Genomic DNA, 19948 nt, shown 5'->3' with positions numbered 1-19948 from the left:
CTCTTCAGGAAAACACTGCGCAGGAAGAAGGCATTCTTCGGCCGCCGAACATCTTTCGGCCGTCGAACCCCACTGACTTGCGAAAGCCACACCCATCGCCGAAGCTCACTCCGCAAACTGAAGAGATTCGGCCGCCGAACTCAGAACCTTTTCGGCCACCGAACCTGACCCAGCAGACTTCAACACAAGCAAGCTCCTCCGAACCTCCTTTGCAACACTTTCCTGAATCTGAAGAATCCAAGGAAGACCTACTTGCACAAATCTTTCTTGCTCAGTCTGATGAGCCATGGTACGCCGATATGGTAAACTACTTGGCCACAGGTAACTTACCTTCTGACATGCATAAGCACACTAAAGATAAGATAAAAAAAGATGCCAAATACTATGTGTGGGATGAACCTTATTTGTGGAAACATTGTGCTGACCAAATGATAAAGAGATGCATTCCTGATCAAGAAATAGCCTCTGTACTTACTTTTTGTCATTCATATAGCTGTGGAGGACACTTTGGTCCAAGGAAAACTGCTCACAAGATACTTGAAAGTGGCCTATTTTGGCCCACCATGTTTCGAGATACTTTTCTGTTTTGTAGGACTTGTGCTAGGTGTCAACAGACTGGAAATCTGAGCAAAAGAAATCAAATGCCACAAAACCCCATGATGGTCTGTGAGGTATTTGATGTTTGGGGCATAGACTTCATGGGACCATTCCCACCATCCTTTGGATACACTTATATCATCCTTGCAGTGGATTATGTATCCAAGTGGGTGGAGGCTAGAGCAACTAAAACTGATGATGCCAAGGCAGTGGTAGACTTTGTGAAGACCAACATCTTTGCCAGACATGGAGTACCAAAAGCAATCATCAGTGATAGAGGGACCCATTTTTACAATAGGGTGGTGGAAAGCCTTCTCAAAAAACACAATGTCATCCATAGAACATCCACAGCCTACCACCCTCAGACGAATGGGCAAGCTGAGGTGTCCAACAGAGAAATCAAGGCCATCCTTGAAAAGACAGTTTCACCCAACCGAAAGGATTGGAGCTTAAGATTAGAGGATGCCTTATGGGCCTACAGAACTGCCTACAAGACTCCCATAGGTATGTCTCCTTATAGACTTGTATATGGGAAAGCTTGTCACCTTCCAGTTGAGCTTGAGCACAAGGCATATTGGGCTGTAAAAAATTGCAACATGGACCTCAAGGAAGCTGGCCATCATCGCAAGTTGCAACTGCAAGAGCTTGAGAAAATAAGACGAGATGCATATGAAAACTCTTGGAACTACAAAACAAAGACCAAAGCCTCCCATGACAATCATCTTTCAAGAAAACAATTTGAGGTTGGTGATAAAGTCTTACTCTTTGACTCTCGTCTAAAACTATTCCCAGGAAAGCTACGGTCTAGGTGGATTGGACCATTCATTGTAGAACATACATACCCACATGGAGCTGTAGACATCCGAAGCATAGAAACTGGAAAAATCTTCAAGGTGAATGGACATCATCTGAAACTATACTTTGAAGGGTTCGCAGTACAAGTGGTGGAAGAAATTCCACTACAACATCCTTCTGCCTAGAGGATCATGCCTCGCACACCACACCCCAGGGAAGTACTCAGTTTCCTTTATTCTCTTTCTTCTCTTCTTTTACATTGAGGACAATGCATGATTTAAGTGTAGGGGTGCATATTCCTTCTTCCTTCTTCTATCTTCTTCTTCTCTTCTCTTCTTGGACAATTTCTCATACTTTCAGATGCAAAAATTTTTTCTTTTTAAGTCCTTTTTAGTCAATTAGCCACAGTTAAATTTTAATTTGTCTATGCTTTCAATAAAACACACACAACCACAACCTTTATCTTCTTCTTTTTGTTTTGCTCCACTCAAACTTATGAACTATGGTTGAATGGGTCTTTCTTTCCATGACCCCATTGATGTAAAAACTCTTTAAACTTATGTTGAATCACTTGCAGTGGGTTATATTCATGTTTGAGAATTGCCTTTTGAATTGAATCTTTGAGTTTGCCATGGTGAAAAATATATTGATGACCCTCAATTGATTGAGAATAAATTAAAATTGTGTGAATGAACTTAACATGACTTGCTTTAGCAATTGGTGTTGATTTGCCCAAATCATTGAGAGAAAGAAAATTCAGCAAAGGCAAAGGCCTCAAAAGCACAAATTGAAAAATTGTTTCAATGGTCAAAAGACTATGAATAGGGCAAGTAGCCACTTGGATAGGTGACCAACTGAAAAATATAAACCTCCAAATCAAAAATAGGTTGGTGACTTTTCCAAGCAAACTCAAAGTGTAAAAAGCCTGAATAAAGTACTTCAAGGTAAGGGCAAGTCAATCCAAAAGCTAGAAAAAGTCTTAACAACTAATGTGCATGATCTCTCTTGAGGAAAACAAATCCTAGCCATGGTAAGCAAAAGGAGACAAGGAAAAGAGGTAAGTAATCTTCATGCATATATTCTTCACTGCACTGCTTCAAAATAAGTGTCTAGAGTATGAGTTTAAGTGGAAAGAAGGATCTAGAGGAAGAGAACTCATATGACTATGTTTGTTTGCTTGAGGACAAGCAAAAGCTTAAGTGTGGGGGTATTTGATAGAGCATATTTTAGCCCATATTTTCATGATCTTATTAATGTTTATTTGCACCTATTCTACCTAATTTTGTGGTTTTAATCATGTTTTGCAAGTATTAGGTGTGAAGAAACAATTTGGAGAAAATGCTCTTAAAAATGCCAAAAGAAGCCAAAAATAGAGAAGCAACCTTCGGAGGCAACTTTCGGAAGCCAAAAGTGGACCACCTTCAGCAGCAACCTTCGGCGGCCGAAAGAGGACTCCAGAGACGAAAGTGGATCACCTTCGGTGGCAACCTTTGGCGGCCGAACCATGCAGACAGAGACGAAAGTCCACTACCTTCGGCCGCCAAATCTTTATGTTAGGCCGCCGAACCTCCAAAAATCTAGCCTCCGAAACTCAACTTAGGCAGCCGAAAATGCGCTCTATTGCACTCCTTCCTTGTCCAAGAAGCCATATCCTAAGTTACCATATTTGAGGAGCCAAATAAGGGAAGTATCTTGAGATCCAAATCTTCAATATTCACATTCAATTATTGGATTTCAAGATCCCCCTTATTAAGGAAAGAAAATCCAAAGATCACATGCTTCCTACTTAGTGTCATGCACATTCAAAATTCAAAAGGAGTCTCTACCTTCCTTAATAGTGCATGGGCAGCCTCTTAACTATTTAGGCAACATCTTGGAGACCTTAGGCAGCAAGTAAAAAGACCAAAGTGCCCCCACTTGCCTTCAAACACATGCAACTCGTTTTTGCCTTCATACATGCACAAACAAGGCACATGCAACACCAAGGACACTTTGGACAGCCTCTAAAAGCCTCCTGGACTTCCATGAAACCCTAGGCAGCCTCCCAAGACCTATTTAAAGGCTTCAAGAAGACAAGAAGACAGATTCAGTTCCACCTCTTCTCCAAGGAAATTCGGCAAGGCCTCTAAGGCTCTCTCTCACCCTAGTTCTTCTTCTTTTGCTTTCTTTTCTTTTAAATTCTGTTTGGTTCAGCCATGAGTGGCTGAAACCCTTTTTCTAGTTGAGGATTGGTTGAAACTAAGGTTGTTTAAAAGGTTGTGAGATCTGAACATAAACTTTTGTCTTTGATTTTATTCAATATTCATGCAATTGATGCTTAATTCTAAGATTGCTTTGTTGTTTTGATCAAATTGGCCACTTGATTCTTGATTGCAAGGTTAATTGATTGTTGGATTAGGATATTTGTTAGTCCGTAATTGCTGAAAATATTCTGTCCATAGAACACTTGGTGTAAAAACCCAAGAAATTGCATGATCTAACATCATCTCATGCGTTTGAGTAGTTAGGGTTTGGATCTTTCTTGTTCTTCATGCAATTGGCAATTGTTTTGATGCCTTTGGCCCAAGGACGTTCCTTGCTCAATTTGTTGATTAGTAATTGGTTAGAGAACGTTCCCTAATCAGTTTGTTCATAAGGAAAGACATGGTGGTGAGAAGCGTCTTCCACCCCCATAACCAACCTATTGAATCAATCAAGGTAACCATGTTTCAATGATCAACCCAAACAACCAAAGTGGATCCATATCTTCAACTAGACCTTTTTCATATTGATTTCTCTCTTATTTTAAGATTACTTACTGTTTTAATTGCTTTTATTAGTTGTTAATCAAATCATCTCAAAACCCCCTTTTTACTTTCCTTGCACTTGTTTCTATTTTTGTTTGATCACTTGCTTTCACTTGCGCTTTCAATTAGTTCTATTGGTCTTGATTGAGTTGAATACATAAGTAATCAATTCTCTGTGGATACGATCCTTCACCACTGTCTACAGTTGTAATTTGTAGGTAACCAAGAAGGTTATTTTTGACCGGCTTCGACAACCGCTCCTGTCACTATGTTATGTAAATCCATGTTTATTTCTTGTATACCCTCTAAAAAGCACTCCTCTGACTTGTGAAAATCCGCTAAGGAGAGGGCAAGTCTTTAAAGAGAGCTTTATCTCATGTTTCAATGCAGAAACAATACAAGTGGAAGAATTAAATTATGAGATAGCATGTAAAGCATCGAAAAAAGGAACGTGCAACATTAAGTTTAGGGATTCCCTAATCAAAGAACCCAACTGCTACATACCAACAGCTAACAGACAAATCCTAGAAGTATATCAGGTTGGATGATGAAGTCTAGGCGTTGAGAAAGGATAAAAGGATGAGTCAAAATAAAAGGAAAAGCTAGAGAGATGAGGATATGGATGAAAGCGTGGAGACAAGAGCAAGGCCATAGGGCGAGTTCCACTAGGCCATAATCTAGGTGTTAGTCCCGCTACTCAAGCCATTCTATGCCAGGCCACAAGGCGAGTTCCGCCAGGCCACAAGGCGGGTTCCGCTAGGCCACAAAGCGGGTTCCGCCAGGCCATAATCCAGGTGTTAGTCCTAATAAATAAAGGCATTTATGGCAGACCACAAGGCAGGAATCCGCTAGGCCATGAAGACCGAGTGTTAGTCCCACCAAAACAAAAGCATTTATGCTAGGCCATAAGGCGGGAATTTTCTAGGCCATGAAGACCAAGTGTTAGTCCCATTGAGCAAGGCATTTATGCCAAGCCATAAGGTGGGAATCCGCTAGGCCATGAAGATTGGGTATTAGTCCCAATAAACAAAGGCATTTATACCAGGCCACAAGGCGGGAGTCCGCTAGGCCATGAAGACTGGGTGTTAGTTCCACTAAACAAAGGCATTCATGCCAACCAAAAGGCAGAAATTCGCCAGGCCATGAAGACCGAGTGTTAGTCCCATTAACACTTATGCTAGGCCACAAGGGGCGAATCTGCCAGGCCATGAAGATTGAGTATTAGTCCCAATAAACAAAGGCATTTATGCTAAGCCACAAGGCAAGAATCCACCGGCCCATGAAGATCGGGTGTTAGTCCCACTAAATAAAGGCATTTATTGTAATGACCCGAAAACCGGTACCCCTTCGTAACGGTCCGAACCATCACTGGCACTAGGATCCAGATCGGCTTAAGGCCGCCGGGACCCGTAGTCAGCCAACTATACTCTCTATGTACCTGATAAATCCCATACATGATACAAAACGACTCAACAATCCTGTAAAACTCTGTAGGCTTAACTGCTGCTACTCAGATATGTCAATCTGAAATGGCCCTCAGGGCCTATACCAGGGACTACTATCTGCTGTGGATCAAGGGATTGAAACCCTTTTAATATGTAACACATCCCATTGGTATCTCATCAAAGCCATACGTTAAGCCCAACTCACACATTTCTCATCAAAAAAACGTAAAACAGGATGCATGTATAAAGGGATTAATCATACATCACACTATGGCAAAGACACTAGAGAAAGCACAAGTCTATCCAGTAACTGACAGGACATATCGATACATTCCCTGAGGTAGGGGTTGCTAAACTTGGATAACCAAAGAAGGGTGGAAACATGGTATACTGTGGATGTGGCGGTGGATATGGCGGATAAAAGGAAGGATAGGGCATAAAGGTGGGATATGGGTGATAACTAGGAAACTCTGATGTACCTCTCATCGGGTACTCTGCCCCCCACTGGTAGGGCGGATACTGAGGTGGAACAAATCTCGAGGCCTGAGTGCCTCCTTGAGACTCACCCATATCTCCTCCTAACCTGCTCCTGCCAAAGCTACCATCTCTGCTCTGCACATCCTCCTCTACAACTCTCATAAACCCTGACATACCACTCTGCACAACTCCCCTTCTAGGGTCCCATGATGTACCTTCTCTGCTTAAACTATCTGATGTTGCCTTTTGCAGAACAGGGAGTTGGGCATCCATGCCCTCATTCTCCGGCGGAGCTCCAGTCAATCGAGCAGATCGACAAGGTCCTCTCATCCTGCCTCTGACAAGCACAACATCACACAAAACTAGCATCAAATGATCCATGTGAGAACACATGAATCCACAACACATATCAAAAGATATCAATAATGCACATGCAGCTCATCATGGCATTTCATATCATCATGCAAGACAGGACTCCACATCCTATCCTCGTGGACATGATTTACCTATTGTGCTTCCCTTCCTATACCAGACAACACCTCTTTCCGATGTGGGATATCTCTAGTCCTTGAGCAAAGATGCTCAGCACACCGTACTCTTGAGGCCCTAAGCTCTGATACCAATCTGTAATGACCCGAAAACCGGTACCCCTTCGTAACGGTCCGAACCATCACTGGCACTAGGATCCAGATCGGCTTAAGGCCGCCGGGACCCGTAGTCAGCCAACTATACTCTCTGTGTACCTGATAAATCCCATACATGATACAAAACGACTCAACAATCCTGTAAAACTCTGTAGGCTTAACTGCTGCTACTCAGATATGTCAATCTGAAATGGCCCTCAGGGCCTATACCAGGGACTACTATCTGCTGTGGATCAAGGGATTGAAACCCTTTTAATCTGTAACACATCCCATTGGTATCTCATCAAAGCCATACGTTAAGCCCAACTCACACATTTCTCATCAAAAAAACGTAAAACAGGATGCATGTATAAAGGGATTAATCATACATCACACTATGGCAAAGACACTAGAGAAAGCACAAGTCTATCCAGTAACTGACAGTACATATCGATACATTACATGACAACTAATCTTTTAATTACATCATGTCCACGATGCTATTACAAACATACAGTCATACATCACTATTCTCTGTACTCTTGCTGACTTTGACTTCCCATCGCTATCTCAGAACCTGCAAAACTGGGGTTAAGGGAGTGGGATGAGCTACTAAAGCCCAGTGAGAAGGAACAGTAAACAGTTCATTAATTACATGCTTTCATGAAATGTATCACATCACAAACATATCACCTCAAGGATGAACTTGTCACCATAGCCCTTTACATACATCATAGTATGTCCAACTGTGCCAGGGGCGATTAGGCCTCACCTGGACTACTCTGAAATAACTCATATCATAACATGTCCAACTGTGCCAGGGGCGATTAGGCCTCACCTGGACTACTCTGATCTCTGATCTGACAGACTGTCTGTCTAACTCATAGTACCAGGAGCGACCTGGCCTATCCAGGAGCGACCTGGTATGGCTACCTCATGCCATAATTCTGTATCTGTACTCTGTGCTCTATCAAGGGCTAAGGATCATCCAACATTCATCCATACAAATATCATCTTATGCAATGCATCATATTCGTGAAACGAATGCAATACAACCTACTATAAAACATGGCATGATGATGCATGGAACATGCTAGAAGTATGTCATTTCTGAATTTAAAATTATAAAGTGTAGTTTCACTCACCTGTAGCCTCTGCTTGGCTAACTCTGGGCTAACTAGCTCTGGACCAACTCTAACTCTGAAGACTGCTAAACACCTCGTTTTCTCGGGTCCAATCCTACAATGGAGGACTTAAATGAGGTACCAAATATACTCTATACACCAGATCAACATCTCTTATACACCTTCCCAAAACCCCTCTAAAATACCTCAAAACATGCATGCAAAACAAGCAAAGGAAAGCTGGACAGGGCACCTTCGGCAGCACCTTCGGCGGCCGAATGTCTCCTCCAGAGACGAAAGTCAGGCATGTTCGGCGGCCTAACTTGGACTTTCGGCGGCCGAACCTGAGTTCATCCAGAACTCAGTTTCGTGCACAAGGACGCCTGCCAGTCCCTCCCTCACCTGCTCAGCCCTCAATACATACATGTAACCCCTCTAAAACATGCATAAACACTTTAACAAGCATAAAGGAGCTTAAAACAACTTAAACTCCAACAAAACAAGCTCACAAGGCACACATCAAACATAAAGGATTCATAAACCCTATTATGCCCATCTCATGCAAACTCATGCCTAGCTCCCTTTTCCCTTTACAAAACTCATATAAACCATCATAAAACCCATGGATCAACACTTACCCCTTGAAGAACAAAGGCTGGTATGATAGATATGGAGAAACCAAGCTTCAAACGCATCAAACTCTAAAACCTTGTTTAAAGCTCATACCTTTTCAAAACAAGGGTCAAACTCATTAAAACCTTGAAAGAGTTGAAGAAAAAACCATGAAAACACTTCAAGGAGATCAAGAACTTACCTAGGCCAGAAGGAGAGAAGAAGTCTCCCCCTTTTTCTGCCACTCGGTGCCCTTATAGATGAGCAACCGCCTCAGGTTCGGCGGCCAAACCTGCATGCAAAACCATGCAACGTTCGGCGGCCAAACATTGCCTTCGGGGGCCGAAACTAGGGGACTTTCGGCGGCCGAACTTTAACTTTCGGGGGCCGAACCTGCATTCTGCCTCCTTGGCCTTTTCTCTTCAAAACTCAATCATTTTCACTCTAGACCTTTAAGATACTTGAAAATAGTTGAGAAAACCTTTCTCTTACCCTTCTAGAAAGCTCTGACATCCTTGAATTCCACCGGACGGTAGAAATTCCGATGTCTGAATCTGCCGGGTATTACATTTATGCCAGGCCATAAGGCGGGAATCCAAAAGGCCATGAAGACTAGGTATTAGTCCCATTAAGCAAGGCACTTATTCTAGGCTACAAGGCGGGAATCCGCCAGGCTATGAAGACCGAGTGTTAGTCCCACTAAATAAGGCATTTATGCTAGGCCACAACGCAAGAATCCGCTAGGCCATGAAGACTGGGTATTAGTCCCACTAAACATGGCATTTATGCCAGGCCACAAGATGGGAATCCGCTAGGCCATGAAGACTGGGTGTTAGTCCCATTAAGCAATGCATTTATGCCAGGCCACAAGGCGGAATCTGCTAAGCCATGAAGATCGAGTGTTAGTCCCACTAAATAAAGGCATTTATGCTAGGCCATAAGGCGAGAATCCGCCAGGCCATGAAGACCGGGTGTTAGTCCCATTAAACAAGGCATTTATGCTAGCCATAAGGTGAGAATCTACCAGGCTATGAAGACCGGGTGTTAGTCCCACTAAACAAGGCATTTATATCAGGCCACAAGATGGGTATTCTGCCAAGCTTATAACCGGGTGTTAGGCCCGCTACCTAAGAAATTTTATGCCCAAGCCAGGAAGACTGAGTTCTAGTCCTATTAAGAAGGCGGGAATCTACCAGGCCATAAAGATCAGGTGTTAGTCCCACTAAACAAGGCATTTACGCTAAGCCACAAGACAGGAATCCATCAGGCCATGAAGACCAAGTGTTAGTCCCACTAAACAAAGGTATTTATGCCAAGCCACAAGACAGGAATCCACCAGGCCATGAAGACTAGGTGTTAGTCCCACTAAACAAGGCATTTATTCCGCCAGGCTTATAACCAGGTGTTAGACCCGCTACCTAAGGCATTTTATACCCAGGCCACAAGACGAGTTCTGTTAGGCCATAATCAGGGTGTTAATCTTGCTACTCAAGGCATTCTATGCCAGGTCACATGGCAGGTTTTGCCAAGCCATAATTTGGGTGTTAGTCTTGCTCAACAAGACATTTATGCCAAGCCACAAGGCAGGTTCTGATAGGCTATAATCCGGGTGTTTATCCCAACAAACAAAGGCATTTATACCAGGCCACAAGGCAAATTCTGCCAGGCTATAATATGGGTGTAAATCTCGCTAATCAAGGCATTCCATGCCGGTTGTCCTAACCAAAGTTGATCCGAGCGCTATAGTACCGCCTTGACGAGCTTCTGGGCATTCTCCATCTCTGCGAGCCTCCGATCATTCTCCAGCCTTGGCAAGCTTTCAGACATTTTGTTGTCCTAGCCAACCCTGACGAGCTTCCGAGCATCTTTTTGTCCTAAACAACCTTGAAGAGCATCCGAGCATTTTCTAGCCCCATCCAGCCTTGACGAGCTTCTAAGCATTTTCCCCGCAGACTTCATTTGTCACGCTTGGTAGCTCACCCCATTCAGCAGCTCATCTTGCTCGGCAGCCCGTTCTGCCAGGCAAATCATCCTTCCTTCATAAAAAGTTTTGGATTTTGGAGAGTGATTGCAGGAGCAGTGACACAATCCACAAAGCGGTATCCGCCAAACCATAATCCGGGTGTTAGTTCTACTAAACAAGGCATTTTATACTAATGACACAAGGCGAGTAATCATCAAGCAAGTCTTCGAGTGTTAGTCCTAAAAGACAAAGGCAGATTCTTGACAAAATTACCACAAAGCTGGTATTCGCTGGGTGAACAACTGGGTGTCAATCCCAATTAATAAAATCTTTTCGGTCGTTATCATAACCGAGTGTTAACCCCATAACAAATCTCTTAAACATATTATCTAAAGTCTTATTACAAATCTCTTAAACAGATTATCTAAAGTCTTATTTGGCTATAGTCGGATGAAGGTCATGATCGAGTACTAAGCATATAGACAATTCGCAAAAATAATGACAAAGAGTATAGAAGGGAAGATTTCTCATGAAAATTACAAAGCAGAGCAATTCTCAGGCAAAGCAATGTGAGCATGGACGGCCAATCTAAATAGGCTACATACCCCAGATCGTGAAGACAATATCACCTTCAAATCTAAAGAATCAAAGACCAGCATGGGGACCTCTGATGTAACACAACAGACGCCCAAAGTAAGCCATATGCTATCACCATATGACAGGATCATGTAGCAAGAGTTTGACAAGCCGACACTTAGCCCTACCCATGGCAAGGAAGACTCGGACACTGTGGCACCTGCCTCTTCATCAAGACTTGCCCTATTCAGAAAAGGTCGAGTATTCACATAAAGTTACCGTTAGCAAATATCATCCAACAGATCCTCGATTCCACCTATAATCGCGGGATCCTCTAACAATTAGCCGACACCAACTGGATTTTCAGGAGACGTCATAATTAACTTCATCTTCTTACACTATAAAAATTAATACTCACAAAGACAAAAGGACGCTATTCTCTTACACAACTATTCTTGAATTCTAAGCAATTCTTTATACTCGCTCTCTTCTTCAATTTATTGATTTAAGCGTTGAAGTGGCTGTCGTAAACGCTATCTTACATTTTCTTTTTTGTAGCTCAACTAATCATAACACAGTTTAGTTTTAACTATGTCAAAAGTATTGTTTCATTCTTCTACATTCCTTGGGTTCTGTGTGATAGTCTTCGTTGAGTCGGCCAATGATGCCACATCGGTAGCACAAGTATGAGAGTTTTTTCAATATTGCAAATGGATACACGAGAAAAACCAGCTTGCTTTTTATTCTGTAAAAGTGGAATGATTAGCTTGTCTAAAGAAACGGTTTATCTTATTCTCAAAACATCATTGTTGCGCTGCATAACCCCTATAGTCCAAACATCAATCCCCTCCTCGTCGTTTGTACAACCTGCCCCATTATTTGATTTATAAGACGAGGTGTTTCAGACATTAAAATTCTACTGAATAGCTTACCAATGGTTTATGATGGTCACGATAATATTTTTTTATTTTTCTAGTAAATATATAATTTGACTCTTAAATTTTATTTAAAAAATTAATTGATATTATAATTTTTTATTAATTTTTAATATTTAACTTTTATAAAAAATATAATTATTTAACTCTTAAATTTTATAAATTATTACTAGTTGATCCGAATATTCAAATTATATGTAAACTATATATATTACTATTTGATTTTAAAAATTTTAAAAATTTAAAACGTGTATAAGCCATCTATAGTATGAATTGAATAGACATATTATGAAAAAATTTTATGTTAAATAATTATACTTTATAAAATTCAGTGTCAAAATTTAATGACAAGAAGTTTAATATGCTAACCAGACTTTAGTAAAAACAAGAGCTAAATTATGTATTTCACTTTTTTTATATTCACAGCTTGAAAGAGACCCTGTTGAGCCTTCAGCATAAAATTACCATCGTCACCCTGAAAATCTTGGTATAAAAAGGAAATAAAATTTCGTGAAACCACACAAGTTCAAAGAAAGAAGATAATCTCAAACATTGCCCTGGAGTTTGGCTGGATTCTCTCCTGTTCTGAATATTAACGATGCTGAGCTTCTTCATCCAATCCAATCAGCAACAATAGTAACAAGTTTATATCTCAGTGAGGTAAACCAATAAAGACAAGAGAATGTGATACACCTTAAATGAGCTTATGAAAGGTTCTTCATATAATTTAAGGCTACAAATTACCGCTTTTCTCTTGTAGAACATAAATCCATGAATTGATACACCATCCTGCTATTTTAATCAGCAATAAAAAGACCTTATCTTCACGTAGAAAAGGCTAAGGCACTTTTACCTTCGTTTTGTTCTTTTGTTTTCCTCTTTTCTAACTGGGAATCAAGTATATTTTTCATTTTTCGTGCAAAGTGAATGCAGTTCATACTCGGAACAAACATACGATTTCACGGTTGAGCAATCCCCTTCTTTACGAGAACATCATAAACTCTATCAATTTTGCTGGCTTCAAGCTTGAATAAGGGATGAGCATCAGATTTCTTAGTGACATTGCCACTGAAAATTTCTTTTGTCATCACCTCTTGCATCTTAAGATAGAGAGGTGGAGGCAACTTAATCTCATGACAGAGTCGTTTCTCCTGCATAAACATTAAAATATGCTTCAATTACTTATATAATAAAAAAAAAAAAGGTTTTAACAACTACAAAATAATGGTGCTAGTTAGTTTAGTATGAAAATCAGAATTGAGACAGTAAAAAATTTCCAAACTTGATTTGTTTCAGTGCTCATTCCTTCAAGACTAAACCAAATGTTTAGCAGCAGATTTAGGACAGTATATTCAGATTCAGGGTTAAAGAACTCAGCATAAAATCAACATTAAAAGCCAGAACTAAGCCTAACAGGCAGTGCATGACATCAGTTAACAATTTTTTTTTTCAAATCAATGAAAATATAGAACAAATAGTCATATTCCATCGTATTCCACGTTAAGATGTTTATTACCTACAGCACAATAGAGAACCAGACAGGCACTAGTTACTCACAGGGAAAGATAATTAGAAATTAGGAATTGCATACTTACAGCTTCAGATAGTAATTGTGTTTCATAAAAGCTCAATGCATCCAAATCATTAATGTATTGTCCAGCAGGTCTAGGATTTGAATCCTTGCAGACAGACTCTGAAGCCATGAAAACATTTGGACCTCCCTGGTTGCTTGGACCAACCTGGACACTTTCTTTTGCTCTCTGAGAATTTTCTTCAGCTTCCCTTTTCCTTTTATCTTCAAGATATTTATCTGCCTCAGCAGACGTACGACAACCAGCAGCCCGGGCTTCCTGCATTGTTATATCAGAAGGCATGACGAGACAGTAATTCAATAAAATCAAGCATGACGAGCATTTTCGTGTTCAAATGGTAATGAATTTATTGCTGGCAAACCCTTCTTCAAACCAACATGTACCGGTATACTGTAATTTATAAAGCTGGCCCCATTTAGATTCAGATATAATAATACCTTGGCAGATAACAGTACTGGTTTGCAATGAGTAAGAAATCAAGTAGCAACGCAAGTTCAAAGTTGCAAAACAAGTAACCAATACCTTAAGTTCTTGAATCCTTTTCAGTGTTCTATGCTCTGATATAACAGTCTGAAGCAAATCTTCATGCTCTTCCTTAGAATGAAAACGCATGAAGACGTCGTAACGTCTGCAAAGTGCCCTCTCTTCTGGAGATAAATCCTTCTCAAAGTGATTTGGATATAGCAAATTTCTTTCTAAAATAAATTCCTTTCTACGTTTTCTCTCATCAAGCCTGCCAAGGCCACATGAAATCAACTAGCAATTTGGTTCGTTAAGATATGAATAAGGTAAACAGTCAAAAGGAAAACTTATTGAAACTGAAGGGCTTGGTGATAAATATATCAACAAAATAAAAGAGATTATATAAATTATAAACATAATCAATTATGATTGCACCATAATTGTTTTCATTCTTCTTCTAGTCCATGCACTTTAATGCTTACATGATTGACACACATGCATCTACTTGTCTGAAAAAAATATTTTTCTCAAGCAAATACTCCAATAACCTGAGCTTTTAGAAAGTGATAACATAACATTTAATCATCCCCCTGCATGAGTTCATTAACACATCTTTCCATAGCACCAGAAAAAAAATGTAGGAATTGTCCAGAAAAATTTTTTTTTAAAAAAAAAAAAAAGAAAAGAATAAGAGACCTTGGGCTGGACCATACCTCAGTCATAAATGTTTGCAGGAATCTAAGACTGATAGGCTTCACTGACGTGTAAAGTGTCACATGGCACCAAAATTAATTACTTAACTAGTAGCAAGAGGATGAGAAGAAAGTAAGCTTTGAACCAACACCTCTCAATATATGGCTTTGATACCATGTCAAACAAACAAATTATGAAAGCTTGAGCTGTCAAAGTTTAAGTCTAGCATTACCACCAAGCGTCTCAGAAATACAAACCTCTCATATTTTTTCATCAACATGATATACCTAACAAAGTGCAAACTGAAACACATATCATGTTTAAGCTAGTAAAAGCTACCTCTTTGAATAGATACGGAGAACTCGCAACTTCAGCTCACGCTCATCTTCTGTATCAGTATCTTTAAATTCCATCTCAGCCAGCAACTGCTCAGCATCATTATCATATTCAGGATCAAACTCCTGTCGTTTGGGGTTATAACCACTTGCCTCAACTAAAGATCCCTCATTCCCAGAAGAATTCAGTTTTTTTCCCTTAAAACTCCTGTCTGTTTGAGGATCTGCCAACAATACAAAAGCAATATAATGGAATGCTAGCAACGGTTGTCACAATCAAAATAGAGAGTGGTTCTTCCAAATTCACATAATGTCTATAGACGACAATGCATTAGTAAAACACGATGATCTATCAGCCATATGGCATTCTAGTCTTCCATCAGTATAACTAAATTAAGTAAACTATATTTCAGCAAGCAAAGCCTTCCATTTGAGATAGACTCATAGAAGTGGAAGCAATAAATCATTTTGTAGAAGCTAGAACAAATGTAAAATGACTACAGCATCGATTTTAGGATGCTACACAATATCTGCTACAACTTCCAAGAAACATTCTGCAAGCACCTAGAGCATTGCTACATCATCGTCATCATAAAATAAGAAATCTACACAAGAAATGTCATAAATCAGACCTTCCACTTTAACGACACTGAGGACATCTTTAACACGGGCCATTTTGGATGCCTCCTTAATAGCAGCTGTTGCTGCTGCATTTAAGCTATTAGAACAGAACCCAGATTCTACATCTGAAGTTTAATAAAACAAGGTAGAGAGTTGATCATAGCCATGAGATGTTTCAGATTTCATTTTGAATAAAACATCAGCACCTATTCATGACTACATAACATTCTACCTGCATTTATGTTAGAAATTAACCGGCCAGAAGGACCACCTTTATGCATTTCTTCAACCCTGAGTTAGTCAGGAAAACAGGCATGAGAAGTTTTATAGATGGAAAAAAATCATGAATACATGGAGAAGAATGGAAACCATACTTGACTCTGGAGGGAGAAAATGGAGACTCCTCCTTCAAAGTATGCTCCCCAAGCATAGAAGTTCCTATAACTCAGAGGAACTTATAATTAGAGATTTCATCAAAAACGGGCATAGCATTATGATAGGTGCAACCACACTGAAAACAATAAACAATAAAAAACTAAAAAGAAGAAAAAGAAGAAAACAATAAGGGGAGAACATATGTAAACATCATCACAAACCTTTTTTGTCCTCTCCATGTCCTTTAGCCATAGCAAGAAGCTCCTTCCTATTTTTCCCGACTACGTGCGACATGTCCTGGAAAAGTTGAAATGTTCGATAGTTACTTAATGTGAGTTAACACATTGTAAAAAGAGAATTGTCATTTTTAAAGTATCTTACTGGAAGAGGGAAAAATGGGGAGTTCATATATATATTGGTATAGTGTTCAATACACATTTCTTTACTCTTTGTCCCCACATGCTCAGCAACTTCTGCCCAATTTCCCAGTCCATACATTTCAATTCCCTAAAATTTAGAAAATTCCATTGGAAGAAAGGAAACATATAGATAAGTAAATATTTTCACTATGTAATTATTCTGCTATTAGTAATTAACTAAATTTTTTTTCTTTCAGAAAGAACCTCCAGAAGTAGTATTTCATCATCTGCATTCCAATCAGGGCAAATAAGTGGGAAAGATAAGTTATCCTGTAGAGAAAAAAAAAAAAAATCAATAATAAATATATTGCTTTCAACATTTTTTAATGGCAGTTTCAAAGATATGCTGATAAGCTTTTTGAAATAAAACAAACCTGGAATATATGAAAAGTTTTGTTTCATACTATGGAATAGACAGTTCAAGCACACTACAACTATCAGATAAAAAAAATAGATAAAGGGAATGCCAAAAACTTAACAATAAAAAAATGCTTATGAACTAATATTTTGGTTTCATTTAACTACCAGTTCAGGCATAAGTCAACTTCCAAGTTATAAGAAGCAGACAGAACAGAATTATGCACATTCCTCAACTTAGCAAGTTATGAAGAAGGAAAACACTAACCATAACCCTGTAAGTGTGACTACTTTTATGAGGTGTCACCTCAGCTCCAACAGAGAAGCACTCTATACAAAGGTCAAAGTCAGGGCACATTACACACTTGATGCGAATCTTCCCAGTTATATCTTTGTTGCAATAATTGCAATGGTATAACGCCCTTTTCCCATCACCTGTTCCCTGACCTAAATCCAAATTAGAAAATAAAAGCAGAAGAAAGGAAAGAAGGGTCATGACTCATAACTTATAGACAGTGAAGGACTGCAATACCTACAGTTTCAACATGTTTAAAACACAAATCACAAGGAATATCCATTTAGCAACATTTAAAAGACAAATCACAAGGCAAATCCCTCTAGCAGATTCAACCTGATAGAAATTTTGTAAACCATTTGGCAGTTAGAAGTTGTGAAATACCCATATATTATAAGGTGCATGAACTTTCCTCATTCAGGATAGAACTCTATATCCAATTAAAAAAATCAACCAAGACCCAAGGAACAAGTTTAACAGACATCCCAAGGAACATCCATCCAGGAGTTTTTAAAAGATAAATCAGAAGGCACATCAATTTAGCAGCTTCAACCTAATATGACTTTGAAAATCCTTCAGCAGGTGATAATTCTGAAACACCCATAGTATTTGGTAGAACTCGGAACTAAAAATAAGCAACAAGGCACATCCATTGTAGCAATGTATAAAAGGAAAATCACAAGGCACATTATCCAGCTTGCAGCTTCAACATGATAGAATTTTGCAAAGGGCAAACCCTTTGGGAGATTATAATTCTGAAACACCCATGTCACGGCGCACATGAACTTTATTCTGAGTAGAATTCTATCAACTTAGCAATAGCAACACAGGCCCAAAAAATAAATTTCGTCAAGAATTAACACACGAATATTTTATTGCATTCTACTGCAATTAATCATCTGCCCTATAATTTTATGCCAAAAAATCACAGAAGGTTTTGATTTGGGAATTACCTGCTGATGAAGATTCCAAGTTTTCTCCGCTAGCAGCATTCTTCTTTCTCCTTGATCTGCATCGCCAAAAAAGCAAATATCCAGGTGAAACTATATGTATAAAAAAATCATAAGAAAATAAAATAAAACATATGAAACTATCACTACTGATTACTCAAAATTACAAATAAAAACATTTTACTCTGACTCCCCTCCTTCGACTGAACTTTATATCATAACTGTTCAGCATTCTCTTTTCTCCCGCCCAGAAAGAACAAACTAACCAAATTCTCCAGACAGGCAACAAGAACAAGAGCAATCAACCAAACAAACACATAACTCATGAATATCATGTAAGAGGGAAAAAAAAAACTGAGAATGAGAAAATACCTCTGGGTTGGGTCCTCATCAGCAGAGTGAAAGTTACCACGAGAACGACCCATTGCTATTAGAGAAACTCAAAAATTCCTATAGGTTGATATGTTACAAATCGTTCAATTCCAAGCGAATGAAAAGAAGCAGCAACAGGAAGAGTAGGTAGGGACACAGAAAAGGAAACTAAACCCTAATAGCAGATTTCTCAGAGGCTTGAAAATAAGGAATTGACAAGGTAATTTGATGGGTACTCAGTAGCAAAGGAAGATGAGTTTCAAAATCAAGAACATAGATACCAATAGCGCGTGGGATGTTATAGAATCCAACTTACTGACGAAGATTAACGTCGGCTTGATGGTCGAAAAAAACAACACTTCATCGCGTTTTTTTACATTAACAGTGTTAGTACCTGCTTCATAATGTAATATTAAAGATAATTAATCACAGTAAAATAAAATAAAAAATTTGTATTTAAATTTATTTAAAATTAATTAAAATAAAAAATAATTAAATTAAATTATAATGTTTAATAATTTAATTAAAAATACATTTAATAATATGAAAAGTCCAATTAAAAAAAAATTATACACTACATTTATAGCTTTATCAGTAGTCTAAAGAAAATTAACTATAATTACAATATATTTAAAAAAGTTAATTTTTATGATAAAAAATTAAAAGATAAAGTTATAAAGTATTTGATTTTTTATTTAATAGTTTTATATATTTTATGAAAATATTATAACTTTTTAATATTTTTTTCAATTGTATGTTTACTGTTAATAAATATTTTTTTCCAATTTTTAAAATTTATAAATTCTTAAAATCTGTTAATTTTTAAAAATATTATAACCAACCATTTAAATTATCCTTATTAATTATTTTTAGTCATAGAAAAATCTTTTAATTTATTATTTTTTTATATTTTAGATAAATTATAATTATTTTGTATATATATATGAGAAATTTTAAATAATTGAACTATCTATTAGTTAAAAAATTATGGTTGAACTTGCCCTTTTTATTCTTTTAACTTCAATTTTTTTTATTTCTTGTTTACAAAAATATTCTAGTATATTTTACTAGTTTTTTTGAAGAGATACACAATTTTTTAAGAAATAAATTTACTATTTATTTCTCATGAAAAAAACTCATTAATTTATTTTTTTATTTTAAAAAATAAATTAAAGCATTATTAATATTTTAAAAATTCACCAATTAATTTTTCCATTAATTTTAATAGTTAAATATTATAAAAAAAAATTTAAAATATCTTTAGTATTGAATGACTAATTAATAAAATTTTATAAATTTAAGAAATTAACTATAGATATTAAATAGTAAAATATTAAAATTAATAGAAAAACTAATCTGTAGATTTTAAAATTAAAAATATTTTAATATATTTTTCAAAATAAATAAACTAACTAATGAATTTTTTATATATAGAAAAGAACAATATTTTACAATTTATCACAATTATAATTTGACTTTTTAATTTTATATAACAAAATTTGACATTTTTAATTATTTTTATAATTATAGACTGACCATGAAAT

The 19948-nt window shown here is 37.9% G+C and overlaps 1 protein-coding gene across 8 annotated transcripts; it reads right to left on the bottom strand.

Moving 5' to 3' along the window:
• Positions 1-12473: 12473 nt before the first annotated feature.
• Positions 12474-18750, bottom strand: LOC110622896 (transcriptional adapter ADA2b). 8 transcript variants are annotated; one of them, XM_021767606.2, is made up of 13 exons: positions 18405-18750; positions 18036-18091; positions 17056-17222; positions 16635-16700; positions 16393-16518; positions 16233-16308; positions 16011-16074; positions 15869-15927; positions 15648-15761; positions 15020-15239; positions 14048-14258; positions 13529-13783; positions 12474-13084 (listed from the first exon to the last, which is right to left on the bottom strand). In XM_021767606.2, the coding sequence occupies exons 1-13, from the start codon at positions 18455-18457 to the stop codon at positions 12893-12895; spliced, it is 1659 nt and encodes a 552-aa protein (XP_021623298.1). In that variant the 5' UTR covers positions 18458-18750; the 3' UTR covers positions 12474-12892. The 8 variants fall into 8 exon arrangements, with proteins under 8 accessions (XP_021623298.1, XP_021623297.1, XP_021623299.1 ...); XM_021767605.2 differs by having other exon boundaries at positions 17056-17234; positions 18405-18749; XM_021767607.2 differs by having other exon boundaries at positions 15648-15722; positions 17056-17234; positions 18405-18749.
• Between the last annotated feature and the right edge of the window lie 1198 nt (positions 18751-19948).

This window comes from Manihot esculenta, chromosome 9 (genome assembly GCF_001659605.2).
Source record: "Manihot esculenta cultivar AM560-2 chromosome 9, M.esculenta_v8, whole genome shotgun sequence".
NCBI classification, from domain to species: domain Eukaryota; kingdom Viridiplantae; phylum Streptophyta; class Magnoliopsida; order Malpighiales; family Euphorbiaceae; genus Manihot; species Manihot esculenta.
Note: the sequence above shows the minus strand (reverse complement) of the source record. Positions and strands in the feature narration are given on the sequence as shown.

Excerpts from the sequence above, each read along its gene's own strand:
- LOC110622896 (XM_021767605.2), bottom strand. The coding sequence starts at position 18,457 with ATGGGTCGTTCTCGTGGTAACTTTCACTCTGCTGATGAGGACCCAACC. Across the intron at positions 15,928-16,010 it reads TTTTCTCCCTCCAGAGTCAA|GGTTGAAGAAATGCATAAAG; the intron begins GTATGGTTTCCA and ends TGACTAACTCAG. Across the intron at positions 15,240-15,647 it reads CAGTGTCGTTAAAGTGGAAG|ATCCTCAAACAGACAGGAGT; the intron begins GTCTGATTTATG and ends TATTGTTGGCAG.